The sequence below is a fragment of the Phoca vitulina genome, unplaced genomic scaffold (genome assembly GCF_004348235.1).
Source record: "Phoca vitulina isolate PV1807 unplaced genomic scaffold, GSC_HSeal_1.0 scaffold21, whole genome shotgun sequence".
In the NCBI taxonomy this organism is placed as follows: Eukaryota; Metazoa; Chordata; class Mammalia; order Carnivora; family Phocidae; genus Phoca; species Phoca vitulina.
In genome coordinates this window covers 2,971,684-2,995,712 of record NW_022589724.1, presented here as the reverse complement: position 1 = coordinate 2,995,712, position 24,029 = coordinate 2,971,684, and the positions used below count along the sequence as shown (strand labels likewise).

At 38.1% G+C, this 24,029-nt stretch overlaps 2 protein-coding genes across 2 annotated transcripts in view; one reads left to right on the top strand and one right to left on the bottom strand.

Moving 5' to 3' along the window:
• The window catches only part of INVS (inversin), a 154,802-nt gene extending 154,594 nt beyond the window's left edge, over positions 1 to 208 (bottom strand). The window contains exon 1 of the mRNA XM_032419020.1: positions 152 to 208. The gene's annotated coding sequence lies outside the window, so the exon portion shown is untranslated. The remainder of the gene's footprint in view (positions 1 to 151) is intronic.
• Positions 209 to 213: 5 nt separating this feature from the next.
• The window catches only part of ERP44 (endoplasmic reticulum protein 44), a 93,130-nt gene continuing 69,314 nt past the window's right edge, over positions 214 to 24,029 (top strand). The window contains exon 1 of the mRNA XM_032419023.1: positions 214 to 448. Coding sequence (XP_032274914.1) covers positions 392 to 448 — 57 coding nt within the window. The 5' untranslated portion in view covers positions 214 to 391. The remainder of the gene's footprint in view (positions 449 to 24,029) is intronic.

Genomic DNA, 24,029 nt, shown 5'->3' with positions numbered 1-24,029 from the left:
TGCCCTCTGGGAATTGTAGTTCCCATCCTCTAAAAACAGAGGTTCACTGCCCCCCGCCCTTTCTATCCCACAGGACCCCGCGCGCGGAGGACTCGGTGGACCTGGGCCGAGAGCCTGATGGGAAAGAAGTTCTGGATGCCCGATGACGTACTCAGTGAAAGTGGTGCAGGACCACATTTCCCAGTATGCTCCGAGGTGGGCAGGACCCGGAAGTGAGGGTGTGCGAGGCCTCTCTGGAAGTTGTCCCGGGTGTTCGCTGCTGGAGCTCCGGGTCCAGAGGACGAGGTGCCGCTGCCGGGAGGATCGTCCGCTGCCGCCGGCTCCCGGAGCCCAGCCCTTTCCTAACCCAACCCAACCCTGCCCAGTCCCAGCCGCGAACCCCGGCGTTACCATGAATCCTGCCGTCTTCCTATCCTTACCCGACCTCAGATGCTCCCTGCTGCTCCTGGTGAGTGAGTGAAGGAATGACAGACCCTTCGACAGACTCTCGGACGGCCTCACGCCCTCGCTCAGGGAGAACACAGCTGCTCCCACCCTTGCCTTACTATTATCTTTTCCTCCGGTAGCGAGGAGTGCACCCTCCCCCGCTGCCTTCACTCCCCGCATCCGTCTATACGCTTCTCAGGCCCGGGGTACCCGAGGCCTGAGAAACCACGGTCGGAGGTTGGGACCTGTAAACTGGAGAATTAGCCGTGGGGGAAGGATTCGTGGGAGGGTCACGGGCGAGGAGCTCTGCCTTCCCCCAGACTAACGGAGGTTGTTTCAGGCTCGAGGGCTCATGGACCTGGTGGTAGCTTCAATCGAAAAAGACGGGAGAGAGACCTACTGTTCCCTCCCACCCCCTCCTTTTGGGAAGGCCGACAGGTGCTGGGGTCCTGTGAATCTCACACTAGAGCTCTGAAACGGTGCCCGGTTTGGCAGAGCCCTCTGTTGTGGCTTGATGCGATTGGTTGGGAACCCGGAACTGGAGGCAGATTTGGAGTCCACCCGGGGAATAAAGGATTGAAGGGTGGAGACAGTGATTATCTGAAAACCTCCGCTCAAGGTTTCCCTTAGATTTTGTCACATATCCCCCTTCCCGAAATTTAAGCAGAATTTTCGGTGCTCTTGATTTGAGAATGACCAGGTCTTCTGCTACATTCGCATTCATTCCTAAACTCCCTCACTTGCTGGGCTCCATCCCATCGTGTAAAAGAATCTTTCCCCAGTCCCTTTTCCTCCAAAGTACCTCTCGAATGTGCAACCTGAGTAATTCAGGCTGCAGGTCAAATTGAGACAAAAGTGAAGGACGGACTCCATATGGCAATGACGTACCTTAAATTGAGCCGTTATTATCATACAGTATTTGAAAATACTTTAATTGTAGATTTTGAAAATCGAATTTAAGATGAACATTAAGTCAAAATCACTTTTTTTTTTTTTTTTACAATTTAAAAAGCATAATTAAGTGACTCACAGAGAGTCATATAACTAGCTGGTTACCGGCAGAACTGGGACTTCAAGCCCGTCTCTTGACTTGCATTGCTTATTCGACCATGGCTTATTAAATTTTTGATATTTGTATTTGAAATTTTTAGTTTCTCTTTCCCCCTCCTCCCCCCTTTTTTCTTCTCTCCCCTCTCTCCCTGTTTTTTCTTTCTGATTTGCAAGTCCTATTAAAAAGCCATATACAGTATTTGGATCTTTTTAGAGAAAAAGCACTATGAAAAACTAAAGGGGATGTCAAAGTACTTTTGAGAACCAAGAGTTGAATATAAACATGTAATATTAAATGATGATGTGTCTTATTGACATTTCTTATACAGCAGTGAGTGACTTCTGCATAGAGGGAAATATTCTGTAGAGAACTCTTTTTGGTAATTTCATTAATACACTGTGCTTCTCTTTTCCTTCTAGAAGTACTGGGATAAGGGTCATTGTTATTAGAGACTACTCTCACTTTAAAGATAATAGATATTAATCTTTTCCCTATCCATAAAATGATAAAATAGTCTGAATTGTGAGTTGTCTGCTAGAAATTACTTTTAGGTAACAAAAAACAAAAACAAAAAATTAACCAAAAAGACAGAGGACAAAAGTTTTAAGACATTAGAAAAGCTGAAGTACTGAATAGGAAAACTACGTCAGATGCACTTCCCTGGAATGCTGTGTTTGGTTGTAGAACTTAGTTTAAGAAGGAGAAAATATTTATTTTGAAATAACTCATACTTTTTATAGAAAACCTACAAATCCATCAAGTATAAAAAGATTTTTTTCCCTAATAATTCTAAAGTCTAGTTAACAACTTGTATATCTAAGTAAATGTAGAGGAATAGAAACTTAGAAGACATTTTAGAGAATACTTACAAAGTTAATGGGCTGGAAAATAAAACCCAAGAAAAGGTTTAATAAACCAGAATTACAAGTCAAGCTAGATTCAGTTTGAACACAGTGTCTACCAAAGCAGTTTTAATTATCATAGACTAGTTAACAAATATTTATAAATCATCAAGTAGTAATCACTACTTGAGTTATCTAACTGGTCATTCTGCCCTAGTGATGGAACCTGCTTCGTCAGCATCCCACCTGTCTAAAAATATATCCTTTATCTTCCCCAATGTACTTTCTTCCTCCTCCCTCCAACTTCCCCTCTCAGACTTCAGGTTACTCCCTCCCACATACAGTCATTGAATATCCAAGTTCCCACCTAGCTGAGGTCATCATTTTTCCCTCAAATGGCGTGCCCTAAAAAGCCATATGTTCTCTTACTACAGTTTTTTTTTTCAGGCAAACTGTACCTCAGCCCTAAAGAACTAAATCTGTTCAGTTAGTGGTGTTCATAAGATAATAGCTGAAACATAAAATCCTTAAACGTTGTAGAAAAATATTTTTCTTTTCCCTGATCTCAAAAACATTTTGGAACATAGCACTGTATGCCTAAAAAGCCTTTCTGGGATGAGTAACTAAACACATTTTTTTCCTGGGCTTTCATATATATTTCGTATTTGTATTTATGTATTATATATATATATTGAAATGTGTATGTCTGTGTTTAAAATCAAGGTCTTAGAGAATGAGATCTTTTATTTCAGGGTTGTTTTAGAAAACACCCCCATTGCCTTTAAATTATTTTAAAACTCCACTGAATTTGCAGTATGCCTCGGACAAAATGAGATAGTCTAGATGCACTGATTTAGGATAAATCAGAAGAGAAATTTGAGTCACCTGGCAAATGCAGTGAGGCTTTACAGCTCCTCATACCTTTTCTGTACTTCACTATGTATTTTGTGTCTGCTATGGTTTGGGTTGATTCATTGAATGTGTGTTTACAACTTTAGTTCTGAACTTTATATAATCTGTGCCCCTCTCTAACTGTTCATCATATTTTGTGGATGATTTGAATGCTGGAGATAGCAATGATTCTCTGCTGCAGCTCTGTGTATATAATACCTGGATTGGGAAATTGCTTGCAGTTGTGTGTGCTTTTTTTTTTTTGGAAGAAGGCTGTGGTGGGCGGGGGCAGAAGAGAGGGCAGAGCTAGAGAGAGAGAATCTTAAGTAGGCTCCACACCCAGCATGGAGCCAGATGCTGGGCCCGATCTCACGACCCTGAGATCATGACCTGAGCTGAAATCAAGAGTGGGACACTTAACCAACTGAGCCACCCAGGCCCCCCTCATTTTCTTTTCTTGTTATTTATTGTTGAGGAAACTGGGTCCTCTGTCATTCAGAATTTCCCATATTCAGATATTGCTGATGGTATCCTTGTGTATGGTTTTATGTTTCTTTCTTCCTTGTGTTTCCTATAAATTTGTAACTAAATTTATGTGGTCTCAACCACCAACTCAGTGTATAGTTCATTTAGCTTTCATTTTGTAGTTTTCAAAAACTTACCTTCTAGTGGATAATTATGTAAAATTTACTGCTTCCAAAACCAAAGCTATAAAGCAAACTATTTGGACAAATCTAGCTTCTATTCCTGTCTGTATGTTCTTATCCCTCCTAATATAAGAAACTTTAAAAATTTTTTTAAAAGAGTAGGCAGTCTGCTTGTATGTATATGTTTCTCCCTCTCCTCCCGTAAACCATAGCATATTATTATGCTTTACTTTTTTTCTTTTTCAACTTAAAAGTGTATGTAAGTGTTAAATCACTAAGTTGTACACCTGAAACTATTACGTAAACTATCTGTATGTTAACTAACTGGAATTTAAATAAAAACTTAAAAAAAAAGTGTACCTTAGAGATCAGGATAGAAATATCCCTTATTTCTTCTTAAACTGCTTATTGCTTCACTTGCTAGATGTACCAAATCCACTCTTGTTTCCATTCTTCTGCTGTGACAAATAGTTCTGCAAAGATTATCTGGTGCATGCATGTTTTTGCTAGTGTATCTTTGAGATAGACTCCTGTAATTGAAGTTGCTAAGGCAAAGGGTAAATGTATATGTAACTTTGTAGCTGTTGCTAGATTCTGCAAAATTCCTCTCCATAGAAGTTTTGCCAATTTGTGATCTTACCAACAGTGTAACAAGATTTCCTTATATCCTTGTTAACAAGGCATGATGTGGACAGATAGGGTGTTTGTCAATCTGATAGGTGAAAAATAGTATCTCATTGCATTTTGATTTGATTGTCTTTTAAAATGAGTGTGATTGAGCTTTTTTATGGGTAAAGGCCATTTGCATTCAAGTTCTTAACTCATTATTTCTTTAGTTGATTCTATGATGCTGCTAGATTGAGAGGCACGGGAATATACGACCCTCTCAGAATTCAGTAATATTTCTGGTGGTTTAAAACTTGTAAAAACCTTGAAGAAGATGTCTGATTGCTGCAGTTATTGAAAACTTTTTTTTAGGGGCGCCTGAGTGGCTCAGTTGGTTAAGCAGCCACCTCTTGATTTTGGCTCAGGTCATGATCTCAGGGTCATGGGATCGATCCCTGCTCCCCCGACCCGCACCCCCAGTCTGATTTCACTCTCAGTGGGGAGTCTCCTCGGATTCTCTTTCTCCTTCTGCCCCTCCCCCCTGCTCCCTAGTTCATGGTCTGTCTCTAAAATAAATCTTAAAAAAAAACAAAACAAAACACCCCACTTTTTCTATACTGACCATGATTTTTAATAGCTTTATGATAACTCAGCCTTTAGAGGCACTTTAATTTACTTCATCTTTTGTTAAGACATTTAGATTATTGGTTATTTCCAATTTTTCACAGAAAAAATGTGTGAAAGATACATGTATGATGTTTACCGCAAATCTCCAAATACATCCTCAGGATACTTTTCTAAAATTATATTTCTTGGTTCATATGATCTGTCTAGTCTTTGGGATTTCTGATACATTGTACCAAAAGTTGTATCAATGTGTATACCTACCAACAATGTATGAGTGTGCAGGAGTCCTTACACTCTAATCAACAGTACTGTTTTTGTAATCTATGCCAATTTAGTAGACCAAAATTGGCATCTGATTTATATTTATATTTCTTTGATTACAACCAAAGCTGAATATGGTTTTATATTTATTGACCATTTATTATTCTCTCTTTGTATGTGTTCATGTTATTTGTCCCATTTTCAAGAAGTTGTTTACTCTTATTTCCTCTAGTAATTCAGAATAGATATATTCACAAGATACAGTTTAGGAACAATGAAGAGTGTTATTCCTTTGTTGATTCTGTTCAAGAGGTAATAGAGTGCAAAGAATTCTGGACTTAATGTCCGGGCACCTGTGTACAAGTTCTGTCTTTTCCATGTACTTAACAAGGTAACCTTGGACAAATCACCAAACTAAATTTTTTAGTGTATAAGGTAAGCACATTGGATTCAATGATTCAGGGATTCTTTGTGTAGTCTATTTTGTTTTTCAGAAAGGATATTTCTGTATTTCCCCTAATTAATATATTTAATATGTAATTGGATATCATCTTTTAAAAAATCTGACTTTTTAACAGGTTGTAGGTCTGTATCTCCTCACTCTGATCCAGTGCAAGGAACAGCATGCTTTGGTCACAGCTTTTCTGATATTGACCATTGCTGTACTCCATTTCATCTAACCAAGGGAGTGATTAAAACGTTTGACTTTTCATAGCATTTATTGATCTTTAGCCTACCCTTGATTCCATAGAGAGGCTGCAGGAACTTTATATCATTGGTATTATTCTTTCTTCCTGTCGTTTGAATGCCTGTTTGCTATCTGCTGTGGAAGAGAAAAATGTAATTGAGATGCATATCATACTTCCAAGAAATTTATAATTCATTTGGGGAGAGAAGATGTGTATGTAAATAATTAGAATTCCAAAAGGAAAGTGATAGGTGCCTTTAAGGTATTTGTAGAAGTGGTTCATAGATCTTGCTACCCAGAAGTGTGGTTGTAAGCCTAGGCATCTGCATCAACTGGCTAGTTTCTTCCGGTGTCCTCACCCCTGGCTGAATCAGTGTGCACTTTAGCAGTGTACCCAGCTGCTTCATATATGACCATTAAAGTATGAGAAGTACAGCTGTAGATGTTTGAAAAAGATTACTTCTCAGTGGGAGAATCAGAGAAGTCTTCTTGAAGAAAGCTGAGTAGGGCCTTGAAGGGTTAAATTGATGGGTTGATTCTCATCCCTGAATGGAATGAATAAAAAGGGTTGTGCTTTCAATAACTTAATAGATCTCTTACTTGAATACCTGTGGTGTTTTTGTTTTTGTTTTAAAGAAGTCTGTCTGTCTGTCTTGCTGACATGGCCAGATGTCAGAATTGGCCGTAAAGAAGTTGGCAAATCCTCAGCAGTTTCCTTTAAAACGGTTCATTATTACCTCAGCTGAAATAAAAATCATGGTCATTAGTGGATGCTAACCTGTGTTCCAGTTACTCCATTCAAGAGGGAGGGAAAATGCTACTTTTCCAAAGTCTCTTCTGTAATGTGGATCTCAGGTCTTGGTTATGTTATTGTAAAGATTGAAATCAAATCCAAATGTTTTGATTCCCTTGAATCAAATACTGTGGTCAAGATCTCTATGATTCCTCCAGATCTGTGGTTTTCTCATTATGTAGAACCTTGAACGTTACATTTAACTCTGGTTTAAGTCATCTTAGTTTGTAGACATGAACATTACTAATAGAGAAAAGCAATGAAAGAGAAGGAAATCATCTCAAACATTCTAGTAGTATTTGCTAAAGAAAACTGTTGCGTGAATAGTAGAGTGCCAATGCCTTTTCCATTTCTTCCTTAAGGTTATCACATCGAGTAGTGGGAAGTTTGGTAATTGGTTTAAGAGATTTTAGAAACTTTCTTTAGGAATCAGAAGAGTTTTTGACCCTGGAAGAAATGAATTGAGCTCTCTTTATTTCTGTGGTACTCGACCATTAGTATCTTGCCTGGTTTAATAGGCGAGAAAGGATGTAAGAACCATGAGGGAATCACATGCAGTAATAATGACTGAAGGTATAGTTGTCTAGAGTTGTGCTGTAAGTTTACATTAAAATTAAAATTAAAGGGGCACCTGGGTGGCTCAGTCAGTTAAGCGTCTGCCTTTGGCTCAGGTCGTGATCCCAGAGTCCTGGGATCAGCCTCACATAGCTTCCTGCTCAGCGGGGAGCCTGCTTCTCCCTCTCCCTTTGCCTTCCTCCCTGCCCCTACTCGTGCTCTCTCTCTCTCTTTTTCAAATAAATAAATAAGATCTTTAAAAAAAATTCATTAAAATTTTTTAAAAATTTATTTATTTGACAGAGACAGGGAACACAAGCAGGGAGAGTGGGAGAGGGAGAAGCAGGCTTCCCGCGGAGCAGGGAGCCCGATGTGGGGCTCAATCCCAGGACTCCGGGATCATGACCTGAGCCGAAGGCAGATGCTTAACGACTGAGCCACCCAGGAGCCCTAAAAATTCAGTAAAATTAAATAAGAAATATAAATTCCACTCCTCGGCCACAGTAGTCACATTTGAAGTGCTCAAAAGTCACAGGTGCCTAGTGGCTACTATATTGAACAGTGCAGATTATGGAATATTTCCATTGTTGCAGAAAGTGCCATTGGATAGTGCTGGTCAGATCTTGCTCTTGCTGTCCGTCTCAGAAACCAAGACAAACTGAAATAAAGAATGAGGAAAATGCCTCAAATACTGTTTCAAAGCTTGTAAGGAACATATGTCTTTTCCTCTCCGAGGGACAACAATAACCTGGAAAATGTCAGTAATCTTATCAGTGAGCACAGATTTGGCTTTTGGTTGCTTGTTAGCAGATTTAAGGAGGCACCAGAGAATACTAGTTAAAACTAGGAAGTGAGAGTTTATGTGTTAGTATTGATTCTTTCACTAGTTTACAAGGTCACTTAGGGCAAGTCATTTTCTTTATTGAGGCCTTAGTTTTTCAGTTGAAAATTGAGTAGGATTGACTAGACTGTTTTGGGAATCTAATGGGCATTCTGATGGAATGTAACCCTGACCTTGAAATTTGAGGGCTGCAATTTTTCTCTGTGGTAAAATCCCTTTTGAGGGCTACATCTTTAGAAATGATGCTGTAGGGGCATTTTATTGAGTAAGAACATCCATAGATTTTAGTTAGTACAATTACCTGTAAAAATGGCCTGTTGATATTTGTTGTTTGTTTCAAGTATGAGGAGGAGCTTCATGAAGCAGCTTAATCTTCTAATTTGGTAAATCCACAAATTGATGTGAATCTCTCTGCCTGCTTCAAAATGGCCAGAAATTATATGAGTTCATGAAGACAGACTAATATTTAGTACTTATATTAAACAGAGTTAAAATTTGTCAGTCCTTTGGACAGAGTACTCTCATATTTACATGCCTACCATTCAGCTGTTTTGTTGTATTTGAAGTTTTGGAAAATGTAGAGGGGAAATGCCAACACCACATTGAAGTCTATCTCTTTGCTTAAAAGAACAGTTTCAAGTGTCGGATAACTGTTGTGATTTGGAGTTAATTCTGAGAAAAGAAATTTGGACATTCTCAGTTCCTTTGACTTTTATTACTGTAGTTCTGGCCCACGTGCAGTAAAATCTAAGTTGGCTGATGACAGGCACACACTTTGTAATGACTTCACATTCTGAAAGAGCTAAAAATAAAAAAGAGCTACTTTTTTTTTGTAGTAAAAATAATTTTTTAGAAAATTGGCTCATTCCTCAAGCTTTCTAGATAGCACCAGTTTTTACTATAAAATGGGTACTGATTCTCATAGGAAGTCTTGTGATCTGCTCACAGTTAACAAAAGTACCTCAGTGTCACAAAATACTTGGTTCTTTGTTAGTTTAATCTTTGAATGAACGGTTTTAGAGAGCCTAATTTTGTTTTAGAATTGTAAAAACTATGTTACATTTTAAAAGCATGTTTTACTTACTTGTTTCAGAAATCATTCAGCTTATTATTTAATTGTGCCTATGCTCTAGTCTTAGGATATCTCCCAGAAGATTTGAATAACTTTTCCCCTAATGATAAGTTGAAAGTATATTGGCTAAAGAGAAAGCTTTTAATAGAAAGAGTGTTCAGTTTAAGAGTCAGAGACTGGGGCTCAAGTCTTGGATCTGCTATTTTATCTTCTCTATTAACTTCTGAGGAATAATACAGGTATTATGTCTGACTCCTAGGAGGTGTTGTTATTTGCACACTTCTATGATTTTGTAGAACAAAAAGTATCAAATTTTCTTATTCTTAGATCTTAGTTTCTAGTACAATACCTTATGTAGGTTAAGTGCTAAATAATAATTTAGTTAAGTGTATGGAAAAAAGAAAAGGTAGAGCTAGAGTAAGGATGATCAGGAATGCTTAGGGGAGTTATAGTTGGTAAGCATTACAAAGATGAGCCTTAAGTAAGTGAGGGAGTCAGTCGTTCGGACTTCTTGAGGAAGAAGGCTTCCAGGCAGGGGCCAAGTCCCAAATGTGGGAGTGTCCCAAACATATTCAAGGACCAGCCAGGAGGATAGCATGGTTGTCATACCATGAATAAGGCATAGTGTGTTAGAAGATTGAGTCATGTAGCTAAAACACGTTTTGCAAAGTTGTGCTTATTCTTACTGTGTATGCTCTTTGCTGGTCCTCCCCTCCCCTCCCATCTTTCTTTCTTTCTTTCTTTCTTTCTTTCTTTCTATCTATCTCTTTTATTTTATTTTATTTTATTTTTAAAAAATTGCTGACCTGACCCAATAAGGTAGAACTTCCTAATAGTGTTGCTGGAAATAGTGATCTCCTCAGCCCTGGCCCAGTTGCTCCTGCTGGGAGTAGCATAGTGTGCCAGTATTTAATTTACCCCAGTGGGCCCCCGGTATGCTAAATTAAAAATATTCTCTATATATGACAGGGTGGGTCACAACCTACAGTTGTAGTAACTTCAAATGTTAAAACAAAAGTTTTCCTAACATATTTTTTATTCCTGAAAGCAGTATGCTTTCATGGTACAGAAAAGCATAATGAAAATAAAAAAGTGCATATCCCAACCACTGATAACGTTTTAATATATGTTCTTCCAGTTTTTTCCTGTGCATATTTGAAAGGACTTTTAATAGTAACATGTATGTTTTGAACGAGGTAGGTTTGTGTTTTTTGCTCTTGTTCGATCCTGGTGGGAATATAGAAGATACCCCTATGTGTACATGTACTTGTATTCATGTAACTTGGAAATGACTCCTAGCTTGACCACTTAACTTTACAAAGTTATTTAACCTTTCTGAGTTTCCATTTTCTCACACATCAAATGGGGATAAAGACCTCTTCTGCAGAGTTCTGGGAAGACAATGAGACTATTTGGAATGTGTCCATGGTACTAGTAGACACTTCCCAACAAATGTTTGGATGAGGGAATCAGTGAGTGATGAATGGTTGAATACATTTGGTGGGTAACTTGCAGATTGTCCATCCAGTGGTATTAAAATTGTATGTACTTAAGTAATGAGCCGGCACCACTAGCTACCAGTTCTTGTGGTCTTCTGATGCTGTTAATTGCACTGTTATTATTATACTAACAAAAGCAGCTTAAAAGTGTGACTATTAAGTGAGCAAGTTATCTACCTACCTCTTTTTTTTATAACCGTACTTTGTTTTGCATGTAAATTTGGTATATAATGATGACAACAGTTTATGGAGACAGTTGCATTTTGTTGTACAGGACATTGGTTTTAAAATTGAGAGTCCTGGGTTTGAACCTTGTTCTGCCACTAATTTGGAGAGATCACTTAGCCTATTTGAGTCTTAATCATTTAACAAATATTTGCATTTACTGTATACCAGATACTCTAAAGTTTCAGTTTCCTCATTTATAAAACAGGAATAATTCCTACTTCAGCTGCAGAGTTGTTATAATGATGTAAAAAAGATAATATATGGATTTGTAAATAAAAGTTGTTAGACTGAAATATTTTTACGTGCTTCAAACGTATGTTTGCTACTTGGTTTCTCTACCTAGAAGCCTAGGTATGTGATGTATATCCTTTTCAGGAAAAATTGATGCATTATGGAAATAGTTGTAGGGTCGGGACTGCCAGGATAATGACAATACCAGAAGGTAGAGTGACTTTGATGTTGGAAAGACCTGGCTCATTCCCAGCTCTACCTCTTTGTAGCTGTGTGGTTGATAATTAAGCAAATTTCCTTCTCTTTCTGACCCTCAAATTTTCCATTTTAAAAGTAGGGATGATTATTTTGCAAGGTTGCAGAATTGAGATATATGGTCTATAGAATACTTTGCATCATGTCTGGCATATAGGAGACATTTTTGTTTTGTAAGGTAATGAATAGAGAAGGAAAGCTTGTCAAATGGGTGGAGTCATCATTATGAAATGGAGAAAGTCCTTTGGAGGAGGACAGCAATTGTGCTGACCATCTTTCCGTGTTGGCACTGTCTTTTCTTGACCCTCAGAAATGAGTAAATGGATGAGGCTTTTTATTCTAAAAGTCTAATTCTAAATATTAGTGGTTTCTTAAAGTACTTATCAACTTGTCTCTTTCCCCTGGTGAGTTATGACATAGTCTTATCAAAATAGTGGCAAATGTAACTATGATTGATAGAAATAAAAATCTAACTTGATATGTATTTCTGCTTTTCATACAAAAGCAAATAAATTCCTGTAAGTGGTAGAAATGAAAGTGGAGAAACATGCTTTATGCTTTGCTCTTTGAAAGGTATCATTTGCTCCACAAAGAAAGGCATCATTTCTATTACTTTATACACTCAAAATCATTAAAAAAAAATATATCCTTCACTCCTGTAATTGACTAGATATTTGAAAAATGATGATGATTCTTTGGAAATATATAATCTTGTTGAATTTAGTGAGGGAAGAGAAGATTATTACAGCATATTTTTGGTCACTGAAAAGATGCAAAAATAAAAATCCTATTTGTATAAGTGTGGAAGATTTCAAATTGCTGGTTATACAGTTTCATTTTGTTCCTATAAGCCTAACTTACATATATGATAGTTATCTCTTAAATATTGCTTCCACTGGAGAGTAAAGTTGTTTACACATAAACATGTATAATATTTAATACTTTCAGTAAGTTTTGGCCTCACACTTTTAGTAAGTTATAGATTTGATGAAAACTGAGGCTACAGTAAATCTTTTTGAATTTGGGTACTCCTGAAGGTATCTGCTGAGAACCTATTGACATATAAGGTAGTTTATGATGGGTATTTCAGCTTGGATCAAGAAAAGCAAGCTTTTCTAATCTCATTAATATATCCACAAATCCCTCCAATTGGGAAGATTAGTACTTGGTTAGAAGAGGAGGAGAAGGGGCACCTGGGTGGCTCAATTGGTTAAGCTTCTTACCTTTGGCTCAGGTCATAATCCCAGGATCCTGGAATTGAGCCCTGTATTGGGCTCCCTGCTCAGCAGGGAGTCTGCTTCTCCCTCTCCCTCTGCCCCTCCCCACTATTCATGCTCTCTTTTGCTCTCTCTCTCTCAAATAAATAAATAAAATCTTAAAAAAAAAAAAAGAGGAGGAGGGTAAATTGTGTTTTCCAGTTCTACAACGCTTATATATACCTCCTTGATATATACCAGTTATTATCTCAAACAGAAGAGTGACTTAAGGTATATAATAAGATGAGCCCTCAAGAAATAGCTTTTAGTTCTGAGAGGTATCCAGTATTCTGTAGGAAAATAATCAGAGTTTCACTCTTTCTCATTTGACCCATGAGGCAAGAGAAACCACCTGGCTAGATATGACTGAAATAGTTAATTATATCTACACCTATTATGTTTGATGCCTTAGTGAAAGTCTTTTTTGCCCACTTTTTTTTTTTTTAAGATTTTTAATTTATTTATTAGAGAGAGCACTAAAGAGTGAGAGCGAGCAGGAGTGGGGGGCAGAGGGAGAGGGAGATGCGGGACTCGATCCCAGGACCCCAGGATCACAACCCGAGTTGAAGGCAGACGCTTAACTGACTGAGCCACCCAGGCGCCCTTTCTTGCCTACTTTACTTGGGGGAATATTGATTTGTACAGTAGTACTAAATTCCCTGGACCAACTTTAGCTGTTCTAACACAAAATGGGTTTTGATATTTGAGGAAATTAGCAGAGAGCTTGTCTGTATTCCTACATGAAATGATTTTCCAAGTCTGTCACCTATTTCAGAATATTACTTTGAAGTGCTAAGTTAATAAATATCCCTATTATAAAGACAGGATAGAAAATATTTTCTTAATGGCTTAAAAGGTACTTTTATTCAGGTTGTTGAAATGATTTTTAGTTTAAGGAAGGAAGGAGGGTGTCTTCAGGGCACATTTTCTTCTTTTTTTTTAAGATTTATTTATTTTAGAGAGAGAGAGTGCGGTGGGGTGGGGGGCAGAGGTAGAGGGAGAGAATCTCAGGCAGACTCCCTGCTGGGCAGGGAGCCTGGAGGGATGTGAGTGAGGCTCTGTCTCACAACCCTGAGATCATGACCTGAGCCAAGAACAAGAGTCCAACGCTTAACTGACTGAGCCACCCAGCTACCCCAGGGCGCATTTTCTTTTAAGAGAAATAAAGGACAGGGGCGCCTGGATGGCTCAGTTGGTTAAATGTCTGCCTTCGGCTCAGGTCATAGTCCCAGGGTCCTGGGATTGAGCCCCGAGTTGGGGGTCCCTGCTCAGTGGGGAGTCTGATTCTCCCTCTCTCTTTGCCCCCCTCCCCCCACTTGTGTACTCTCTCTCTCTCAAATTAATAAAATCTTTAAAAAAGAGAGAGAGAAAGAAAGGACATTTGTATTATTAGTAAAGTTTATCAATCCATTGTTAGGACTGAGGTAATTCATATTTTGTAGTTATTTTGGTAAATAAAGCTAAAACGTTGAAACAAACCATTTTTTCACTGGAAACCATTCAAAAATATAAAGGAGTATTTCTCTTTATGATGTATCCCTCCAGAGTGAAACATACAAGGCATGACTTATTTCATCCATTGGTGGCAGGCAGAATCTACTTGGTTTTGTTTGATTTACATCTGTGGAAACTTACGTTTGTAGATTGAAAGTTTGTAAATAGTAGGAGCCAGATGTCTGCCTTACTAGAGGCTAACGAATATGATTTAACTTTTTAAAAATGCTGACTGTGATGTATTCCGTAGGTCACACTAGCCTCTTAATTGTGAATTACACTACTCTTTGGAAAGTCTTTGCTCATCACCCTTTTAGCATTTCATACTGGTCACTACCCCATTTCTTCTTGAAATGCTGTTCTCCCTGCTGCTTCTGTGCTCTAGTAGTTCCTTCTTTTTTTTTTTTTTTTTTTTTTTTAAAGATTTTATTTATTTATTTGAGAGAGAGAATGAGATAGAGAGAGCATGAGAGGGGGGAGGGTCAGAGGGAGAAGCAGGCTCCCTGTTCAGCAGGGAGCCCGATGCGGGACTCGATCCCGGGACTCCAGGATCATGACCTGAGCTGAAGGCAGTCGCTTAACCAACTGAGCCACCCAGGCACCCTCTAGTAGTTCCTTCTTTCTCTGCCCACCGCCTGCCATGGTTTGGGGAAAGGGAAAGGGCCTGCATATGAGTGACAGAAGGCAATAAGGAAGTAAATGTGGATGTTCTTGACTGTACAAGAGCCGCCTTTCTGTCCTCTCCCCCGACCCCAGTCTGTCATCCAGTCATTTTAAACTCTCAGCTTTAACTATTCCCTTTCTAATGTTTGAAGTAGCTGAGGAGTCTCTTAGTGCTTTGGTCAGTGCCTTGGGCTCGGTTATTTTCTTGGTGCTTTAGTCCTGGTTATGAAGAGTAGTCAAATGCCAGCCTCTCATGCTGGTGGGTAGAAGGTACCTGGTCTTCTGTCAGCTGCTTTCTTACTGACTGGGCAAGGCAGAGAACTAGTGACATTGAAGTGGATCAGTGACTGCACAGAAATTCTTTCTCTAAAAGAGTCTTCTCCTTTCAGTTAGGTCAGTCACCTAGGTTTATAGCTTTGGTTCATTGAATTTTTCAACCCTTTAGTTTGTCATCATGACCTGTTCACTTCCTTTTAAAAGTCTCCCAAATTTCCCCCACTCCAGTCTAGGCCCTTATGTCCCTTCCCTGTATTACGTTTTACTCTTTTAACTGTGTAGTCTTACCTCATAAAATATGGACCACTAATCTTTCTTAAGGCTTGAAGTCATTGTGCTCCTCACTTATGAAGAAGTCTCTCATGCCTTCTTATTTTCTGCTACAGCAGATATCAACCCCTCTGTTTATCTTTCAGGGGTATTATGCTTACTCTTCTTACACCTTGGTTTTTTTTCTTAACAATCTGGCCCCAACCTAACCTTCCAATGTACCTACCAACACTGCACTATATGAACTTCCATAGCCAGGTTTTGCTCTTCACTTACTTTATCCATAGAAACTACTCTGCTCATCTGACCCATGGCAGTGCTCTCTGCTGTTTTTCTGCTCACTCTACATTTTTCTAGGATACTTTGTGTAAGCCTTATAGTACTTGCATCATCTATCTTGTGTCCTGACTTTTTACACGTGAAGCTCTTGAAGAAGGGAATGTGCTTTTGGATTCCCCGCAAGTCATACCTGCTTCAGTGCTTCTGTCCCCACTGGTTCTCATCCAAGGACTGCCATGAGCTCGTGGATATGTTCTTGATGAGCTGTACATGATAGAACTGTGATGAATGTGGAGAAGGGAAAGGTGAGCAGATGCTCATCCCAGTAAGGTAAAACTTTGTAGTGGGGCTGCTTCATCATGGATTGGTTTGCCTTGTACACTCTCTCGCATAGCAAGTGTTCCCTTGGAGACTAAATGACTCCTCTGCCAGGGATGCTATCAGGGAGAGCCCTAAACAAGGGGAAGGGGTAGAGCGCAGTTAGAGAAACTTGGGCCCCTTCAACTTTGTAATTCTAAATAACTACTATTTTGACCTAATAAAGTAGGGGTCAGAGAGGCTGATGGAAGTTGAGGGGTTGACTAGGGTGATGTGGAGAAGTTAAATAATACTGATAATTTATAGCTGAGTAATTATTATAGTTTATGGTCCTATTTTTCAGTGCTGTCTTTACATTTCATGATGTGGAAAACAAATTTCAAAATTATAAAATGTATTTTTGTGGCCTTCGCGTTTATTTACTACTGAGAGAGTTCCATTTAGAAGACTATCTAGCCTACATAGACTCTTTATTTGGAAACTTCTTTGAATTACTGAAAACAAAATGTTCATTGGAACTGCACAGTTGTTTCACTTACTGGTAAATTGGAGAATTATGCTTACAATTTTCACAATGATAGAGGATGTGAACTTCAGCTGATTGAAATTTGCTTTTTTTTCTCCCTTTTTAAATCAAATCCAGTGGTGAACACGGTAGTTTTTGTGTGCACTCCTTTGATCGTGAATTGATTTGTCACTGTTCTACTTGCTAACTTGTCCTAAGGCAGGCCCAGTATTTTTCTCAAGTCTTTTGTGGGGAGGGAGGTCTCTAGAATTCTCACTATATGATGAAGTATATGTTTTTTTTTTTTTTTTTTGTATTTAAAAGTGATCCTTCACTGTCATAATTGAGTTCTAGTCCTCAAGCAAAGATTTCAAAAATGCTTCCCATTCTGACTGCAAAACAGAGGTCATTCATGGCCTCTCTCAGCGTTAAGTAGATAGGCTTCTTTTGTGGTCTCATAGAATTGTGGAATGTCTAGAAGAACTTTGAAGTTATTTGGTTCAGTCTGTTCATTTAGCAAATGTTGTGGAGTCTCTACTATTTGTCAAGCATCATACTAGGTACTAAGGAAGCAAATGAATAAAAGAGTATAAAACCAGGGTGCCTGGGTGGCGCAGTTGGTTAAGCATCTGACTCTTGATTTCTGCTCAGGTCATGATCTCAGTGTTTTGAGATCCAGCCCTGTCTTGGGCTCTGCGCTCAGGGTGGAGTTGGCTTGAGATTCTTTTTCCTCTCCCTCTGCCCCTCCTGCTCGTGCTCTCTCTCTTTCTAAAATAAATAAAACAAGAAGAGAGACATTTTCACAGTGAACTAACTTTCATTATTTTATAATAGTCTTAGGTTTTTCAGATGCAAGGTCATTATCATATGAAAGGATCATAATGATCAAGCCTTGTTGCCAATGGCATATTTGCTTTGCCAAATACATATACGAATGGTCGTGACTTCTTTGGTACATGTACTTAGTTCTTAAATGTGAACTAATACGATTTTGCCTCTGTATTAGTTTTCTATGGTTCCCACAACAAATTAGCACAAACTTGATGGCATAAAACAAATGTATTCTCTCACCATTCTGGAAACCAAAAATCTGAAATCAAGGTACTAGTATGGCCATGGTCCCTCTGAAGGTTCTAGGGGAGAATCCCTCTTTGCCTCTTGTAGCTTCTAGTGGCTCTGGGCATTCCTTGGCTTATAGATTCATCACCAATCTCTACCTTCATCTTTACATCGTCTTTCCTCTCTTTCTCTATATCCTCTCCTCTTCTTTCAAGGACACCAGCCATTGGATGTAGGGCCCACTCTAAATCCAGAATGATTTCATCTCATGATCATTATGTCCACAAGAGCCCTATTTCCAAATAAGGTCATATTCTGAAGTTCTGGGTGACATGAATTTTGGGGGCACCCTGTTCAATCCACTGCAGCCTCTGTGGTCCTTTTTGACCCCAAATCTGTATTTATGGAGATCCATAGGCAGAAAGAAATAAACTATTTGTATGCATGTGTATGTAGCTCAAATGTTATTCCTTAGGCTTGAAAATAAAAGCAGTGAATTAAATATTTTTGTTGTATTAAAGATATGTAGGAAAATAACTATATGCATTAATAATGAAACAAGGAATAACAAAATAGACTTTTTAAAAAAACAGCTTTAGGTTCAGAGGTGTATTAAGCAGAAGATACAGAGATTTCCTGTGTGTTCCCTGCCCTCACATGTGCATAGCCTCCCTCATTATCAACATCCCCCACCGGAGGGGTATGTTTGTTACAGTTAATGAGTCTACATTGACACATCATTATCACCCAGAGTCTGTAGTTTACATTAGACTTTACTCTTGATGTTGTACATTCTGTGGGTTTGGACATATGTGTAATGACTTGTATCTACTGTTATCATACACAGTAGTTTTACTGCCCTCAAAATCCTCTGTGCTCTACTGATTCATCCATCTCTCCCCTGTAAACTCTGGCCACTGATCTTTTCACTATCTCGATAGCTTTACCATTTCTTGTCTTGTTTCTCATATGATGTCATATAGTTGGAAACAAACATAATGTAGCCTTTTTAGATTGGCTTCTTTCACTGAGTAGTATGCATTTAAGTTTCCTATATAACCTGTCATGGCTTAATAGCTTATTTCTTTTTTAGCACTGAATAATATTCCATTGTCTGGATGTACCACAGTTTATCTGTTCACCTACTGGAGGACATCTTGGTTACTTCCAAGTTTTGGCAATTATGAGTAAAGCTTCTGTAAACATCCATGTGCCAGTTTTAGGTGAACATAAGCTCTCACTTCCTTTGAGTAGATGCCAAGGAGCACAGATTGCTGGATTACATGGTAAGAGGATATTTCGTTTTGCAAGGACCAGCCAAACTATCTTCCAAAGTGGCTGTACCATTTTGTATTTCCACTAGCAGTGAATGAGAATTTCTGTTGCTCCACATCCTGGCCAGCATTTGATGTTGTCAGCATTGTGGATTTTGGCCATTCTAATATGTGTGTAGTGGTATCTCAGTCTTTTAATTTGCATTTTCCTGATGACATAGGATACAAAACATGTTTTCATATGCTTATTTGCCATCCGTATGTCTTTGGTGAAGTGTCTGTAGGGTCTTTGGCCCATTTTTTAATCAGGTTGTTCATTTTCTTATTGTTGAGTTTTAAGAATACTTTGTATATTTTAGATAATAGTCCTTTATCAGATGTGTCTTTTGTAAATATTTTCTCCCAGTGTATGGCTTGTAATCTTATTCTCTTGACAGTGTCTTTTGCAGAGCAGAAACTTTTAATTTTGATGAAATCCAGCTTATCAATTCATTCTTTCATGAATCATGCTTTTGGTGTTGTGTCTAAAAAGTCATCACCAGGGGCGCCTGGGTGGCTCAGTCAGTTGGGCATCTGCCTTCAGCTCAGGTCATGATCCCAGGGTCCTGGGATTGAGCCCACATCAGGCTCCCTTAAGCTTCCTTAAGCTTCTCCCTCTCTGTCTGCCTGCCGCTCCCCCTGTTGTACTCTCTCTCTGTCAAATAAATAAATAAAATCTTAAAAAAATAAATAAAAAGTCATCAACCAAAACCAAGGTTATCTAGAATTTCTCCTTTGTAAACTTCTAGGAGTTGTATAGTTTTTTGTTTTATGCCTAGTTCTGTGATCCATTTTGAATTAATTTTTGTGAAAGCTTTGTGTCTAGATTCATTTTTTGCACGTTGTGTCCAGGTGTTATAGCATCATTGCTGAAAAGGCTATCTTTTATCCATTGTATTGCTTTTGCTTCTTTGTCAGATCAGTTGATTCTATTTATATGGGCCTTCTTTTCCATTGGTCTATTTGTGTATTCTTTTGCCAATATCACACTTTTTTGATTATTGTAGCTTTATAGTGAGTCTTTAAGTTGGATGGTGTCAATCCTCTAATTTTGTTCTTGCCCTTCAATATTGTGTTGTCTATTCTGGATCTTTTGCCTTTCCATATAAAATGTAAAATCAGTTTTTCAATATCCACTAAATAAGTTGCTGGGATTTTCATTGCATTGAATTCATAGATCAAGTTGGGAAGAACTGACTTCTTGACAATTTTGAGTTTTCTTATCCATGAACATGGAATAACTCTCCATGTATTTAGTTCTTTGATTTCATTCATCAGAGTTTTGTAGTTTTCTTTATATAGATCTTGTACTTATTTTGTTAGATGAATACTAAGTGTTTCATTTTGGGAGATGCCAATGTAATGATACCGTGTTTCGAATTTTAAATTTCACTTGTTCATTGCTGGTATATAGGAAAGTGATTGACTTTTGTATATTCATGTTGTATTCTGCAACCTTGCTATAATTGTTTATTATTTCCAGGAGGTTTTTTTTTTCTTTTTCTTTTTTTGTCATTTCTTTTGGATTTGCATTGATTATCATGTCATCTGCAAGCAAAAGCAGTTGTGTTTCTTCCTTCCTAATCTGTATATGTCTTATTGCATTAGGTAGGACATCCGGTATGATCTTGAAAAACAATGGTATGAAGAGACTTCTTTGCTTTGTACCTGATCTTCATTGGAAAGCTTCAAGTTTCTCACCATTAAATATGATGGTAGCTGTAGTTTCTTTGTAGATGTTCATCAACAAGTTGTGGAAGTTCCCCTCTATTCCTAGGTTACTGAGAGTTTTATCATGAAAGAGTGTTCTATTTTGTCAAATGCTTTTTCTGCATGTATTGATGTGATCATATGATTCTTATTCTATAGCCTGTTGATGTGAGAGGTTACAATGAATGATTTTCAAATGTTGAATTGGCTTTGCATACCTGGCATGACTCTCACTTGATCATGGTATATAATTCTTTTTATCCACTGTTGCATTCAGTTTGCTAATATCTTTTTGAGGATTTTTGCATTTATGTTTATGAGAGATACTGGTCTGTAGTTTTCTTGTAATGTCTTTGCCAGGAACTCTGGCTTCATAGAGTGACTTAGGAAATATTTCTTCTACTTCTGTCTTCTAAAAGAGATGATAGAGAAGTGGTGTAATTTCTTCCTTAAGTGTTTGGTAGAATTCATTAGGGAACCTATCTGGGCCTGGTGCTTTCTGTCTTGGAAGGTTGTTGATTATTGATTCAATTCCTTTAATGTGGATAGTCTGTTTCTTCTTGTGTGAGTTTTGGCAGATTGTGTCATTCAAGGAATTGTTCTGTTTCATCTAGGTTATCAGATTTGTGGACAGAGTTGTTCATAGTATTCTTTGATTATCCTTTTAATGTCCATGGGATCTGTAGTGTGGTGTCCTCTCTTTCATTTCTGATATTAGTAATTCTTAAATGTGCCAATGCTTGTTCCTTTTTTTTCCCCCAACAGAAGGGATTTAATATGGGGAATTGGTTACATAGGTGTTGGGGCTGAAAGAGCAAAAACCAAAGACAGTTATAACTCCAGGAAGTAGTTCCATGCCTAGATTGAGGGAGATAAAAAAAAGAGATTATTATCATCAAAAGATAGGAATTTGAAAGGGGGATCTACAGAGCTGGTGTTCAGAGCTCTGGGGAGGACATGACTAAATAGTAGTGCTATAGGGGCGCCTGGGTGGCTCAGTCCTTAAGCAGCTCAGTTGTTAAGCGTCTGCCTTCAGCTCAGGTCATGATCCCGGGGTCCTGGGATCGAGCCCCACATCGGGCTCCCTGCTCATTGGGAAGCCTGCTTCTCCCTCTCACTCCCCCTGCGTGTGTTCCCTCTCTCGCTGTCTCTCTCTGTCAAATAAATAAGTCTTTAAAAAAAACAAATAGTAGTGCTATATTCATATTATTTCCCATAGCAGTTCAAACTATATACATCACTATGTCTACATAGAAGAGTTACAAAGAGGGGTGCTTGGTTGGCTCAGTTGGAAGAACATGCAACTCTTGATCTCGGGGTTATGAGTTTGAGCCCCACATTGGGTATAGAGATTACTTAAATAAATAAAACTAAAAAAAAAGTTAAAAAGAGATATACTCCCCAAAAGGACCTGGCTCAGACAATTTCATGGATGAATACTTATAAATAATTAAGGAACTTATGGAAGCTTACTACATGCTTTACAGGAATTCTGAAAATAAAACTATGAAATCGTACCGCCATCATCATCACCTCTTTTTTATAGACAACACCTGTGGCACAAAATGGTTAATTTGCCCAGTGTCACTAGGAAGTGACAGATCTAGGATGTAAATCTGGGCAGCTGGCCTCCAAAGGCTATACTCCAACACCATGCTATACTCATCCCTGTGCTATCTAAACTATTTCAAATCATAGTGAAAGGTGAAACTTGTCCAGTTGTTTTTTAAAGACATAAATATCTAGTAAAATATCTAAATAGTAAAAACAGTACGCAAAAAGAGAACGACAGAACAATCTCAAACATTAACACAAATATTCTAGTAAAATATTTGCAAGTAGAATTTAGTAGAATATTAAATCTGCAACTTGAGCAGATGGAGTTATTTTAAGAAGATACGGATTATTCACTGTTAGGAAATCTATTTAAAAATCTTACAAGTCAAAAGAGTAAAAACAAATGATACTGCTTAGTTAATCATTTTTCAAATGATAACAGGAAAATGTTCTCGATTAAATAATTTAATATGGAAAGAAAAGTATAATTGGAATAAAAATGAAACTTATGTCCCTCTGCCCCTTCCCATTCCTAATTTCTTTCCCCCTTTCTAGAAGTAACCCCTTTGGTGAATATCAGGTAAATCAGATACAAATTTTTAATGTATTATGCAGGTCATCTTACAGCCTTACTTAGCTGAAAAGTGAATAAAAGTTAAGCTATTATGTACATAATGTTTACTGTTCTTTTTTTTTTTTTTTTAAAGATTTTATTTATTAATTTGACAGAGAGAGACACAGCAAAAGAGGGAACACAAGCAGGGGGAGTGGGAGAGGGAGAAGCAGGCTTCCTGTGGAGCAGGGAGCCCGATGTGTGGGGCTCAATCCCAGGACCCCGGGATCATGACCTGAGCCGAAGGTAGACGCTTAATGACTGAGCCACCCAGGTGCCCTGAAGATACAGATTTTTAAAGTAAGCAGTGGATTAACACATTAGGCCTGTATAAAAATGGAGTCGTTCTTGGATTTGCTAATAAAATATTTTTTATTGTAGAACATAGTACTCAGGAATAGGAAACCAGAAAGCCTGAGAGTCATTCAGAACTAAGTGAGTATGTATAATAAGAAACCAAAGGTTTTACTGAAGAACAGGTTTTCATTGAAGACTGTTGACTCACCAAAAAGGGTCAGGGTCACATGTTTAGTAGTGAAATAAAGACATTTTTTTTGACATAGTAGGGGGTATTTTCTTCACTTTGTGCAGTTTAGAAATATATATGCCACCAGCAGAAACTGGTAAATAAGACAGTTGAAGAATTTCAGTTATACAATTTAGGATTTTTCAGAGCCTTTCTGGTATAAACCTTGAAAAATTTTTTAAAAAGTGAAAACATTGGCATTTAGTTCACTATATTATGTTCTATATATTGGCTGTTTTCCCCATCCTTCTTCCCCATTTCTCTGTGGGTACTTCCTTTTTCTCCCAGATAAACTACTTGTACTCAACTACTTGTCTCAGGATTCACTTCTCGGGGGCTGTCATTTTTCCTATAAAATTTCCTATCTCTTGATGCTGCTGCTTGTATCCCCCTGGTGTCATTTCATGTTTCATCCATTGTTTCCTTACAGGAGTTCTTGGGCTTGATTAGATTGAGGTCAGTTTCAGTTTTTCTGGGTTAAGAATACTTCACAAGTGGTGCTTTTTATTTCCTATTGCATCCCATCAAGAAGCATTAATATCTGGTTGTTCCGCTTTTAGTGATGTTAATAAGATTGTTCAGTATTGGTGTCAGTGTAGTTGTTCTGTGTTACGATTGACTCAAAGCTTCTTGAAAGCCTAGGCAAAAGGGGAGTATGACGTACTGTGTAATTCTCA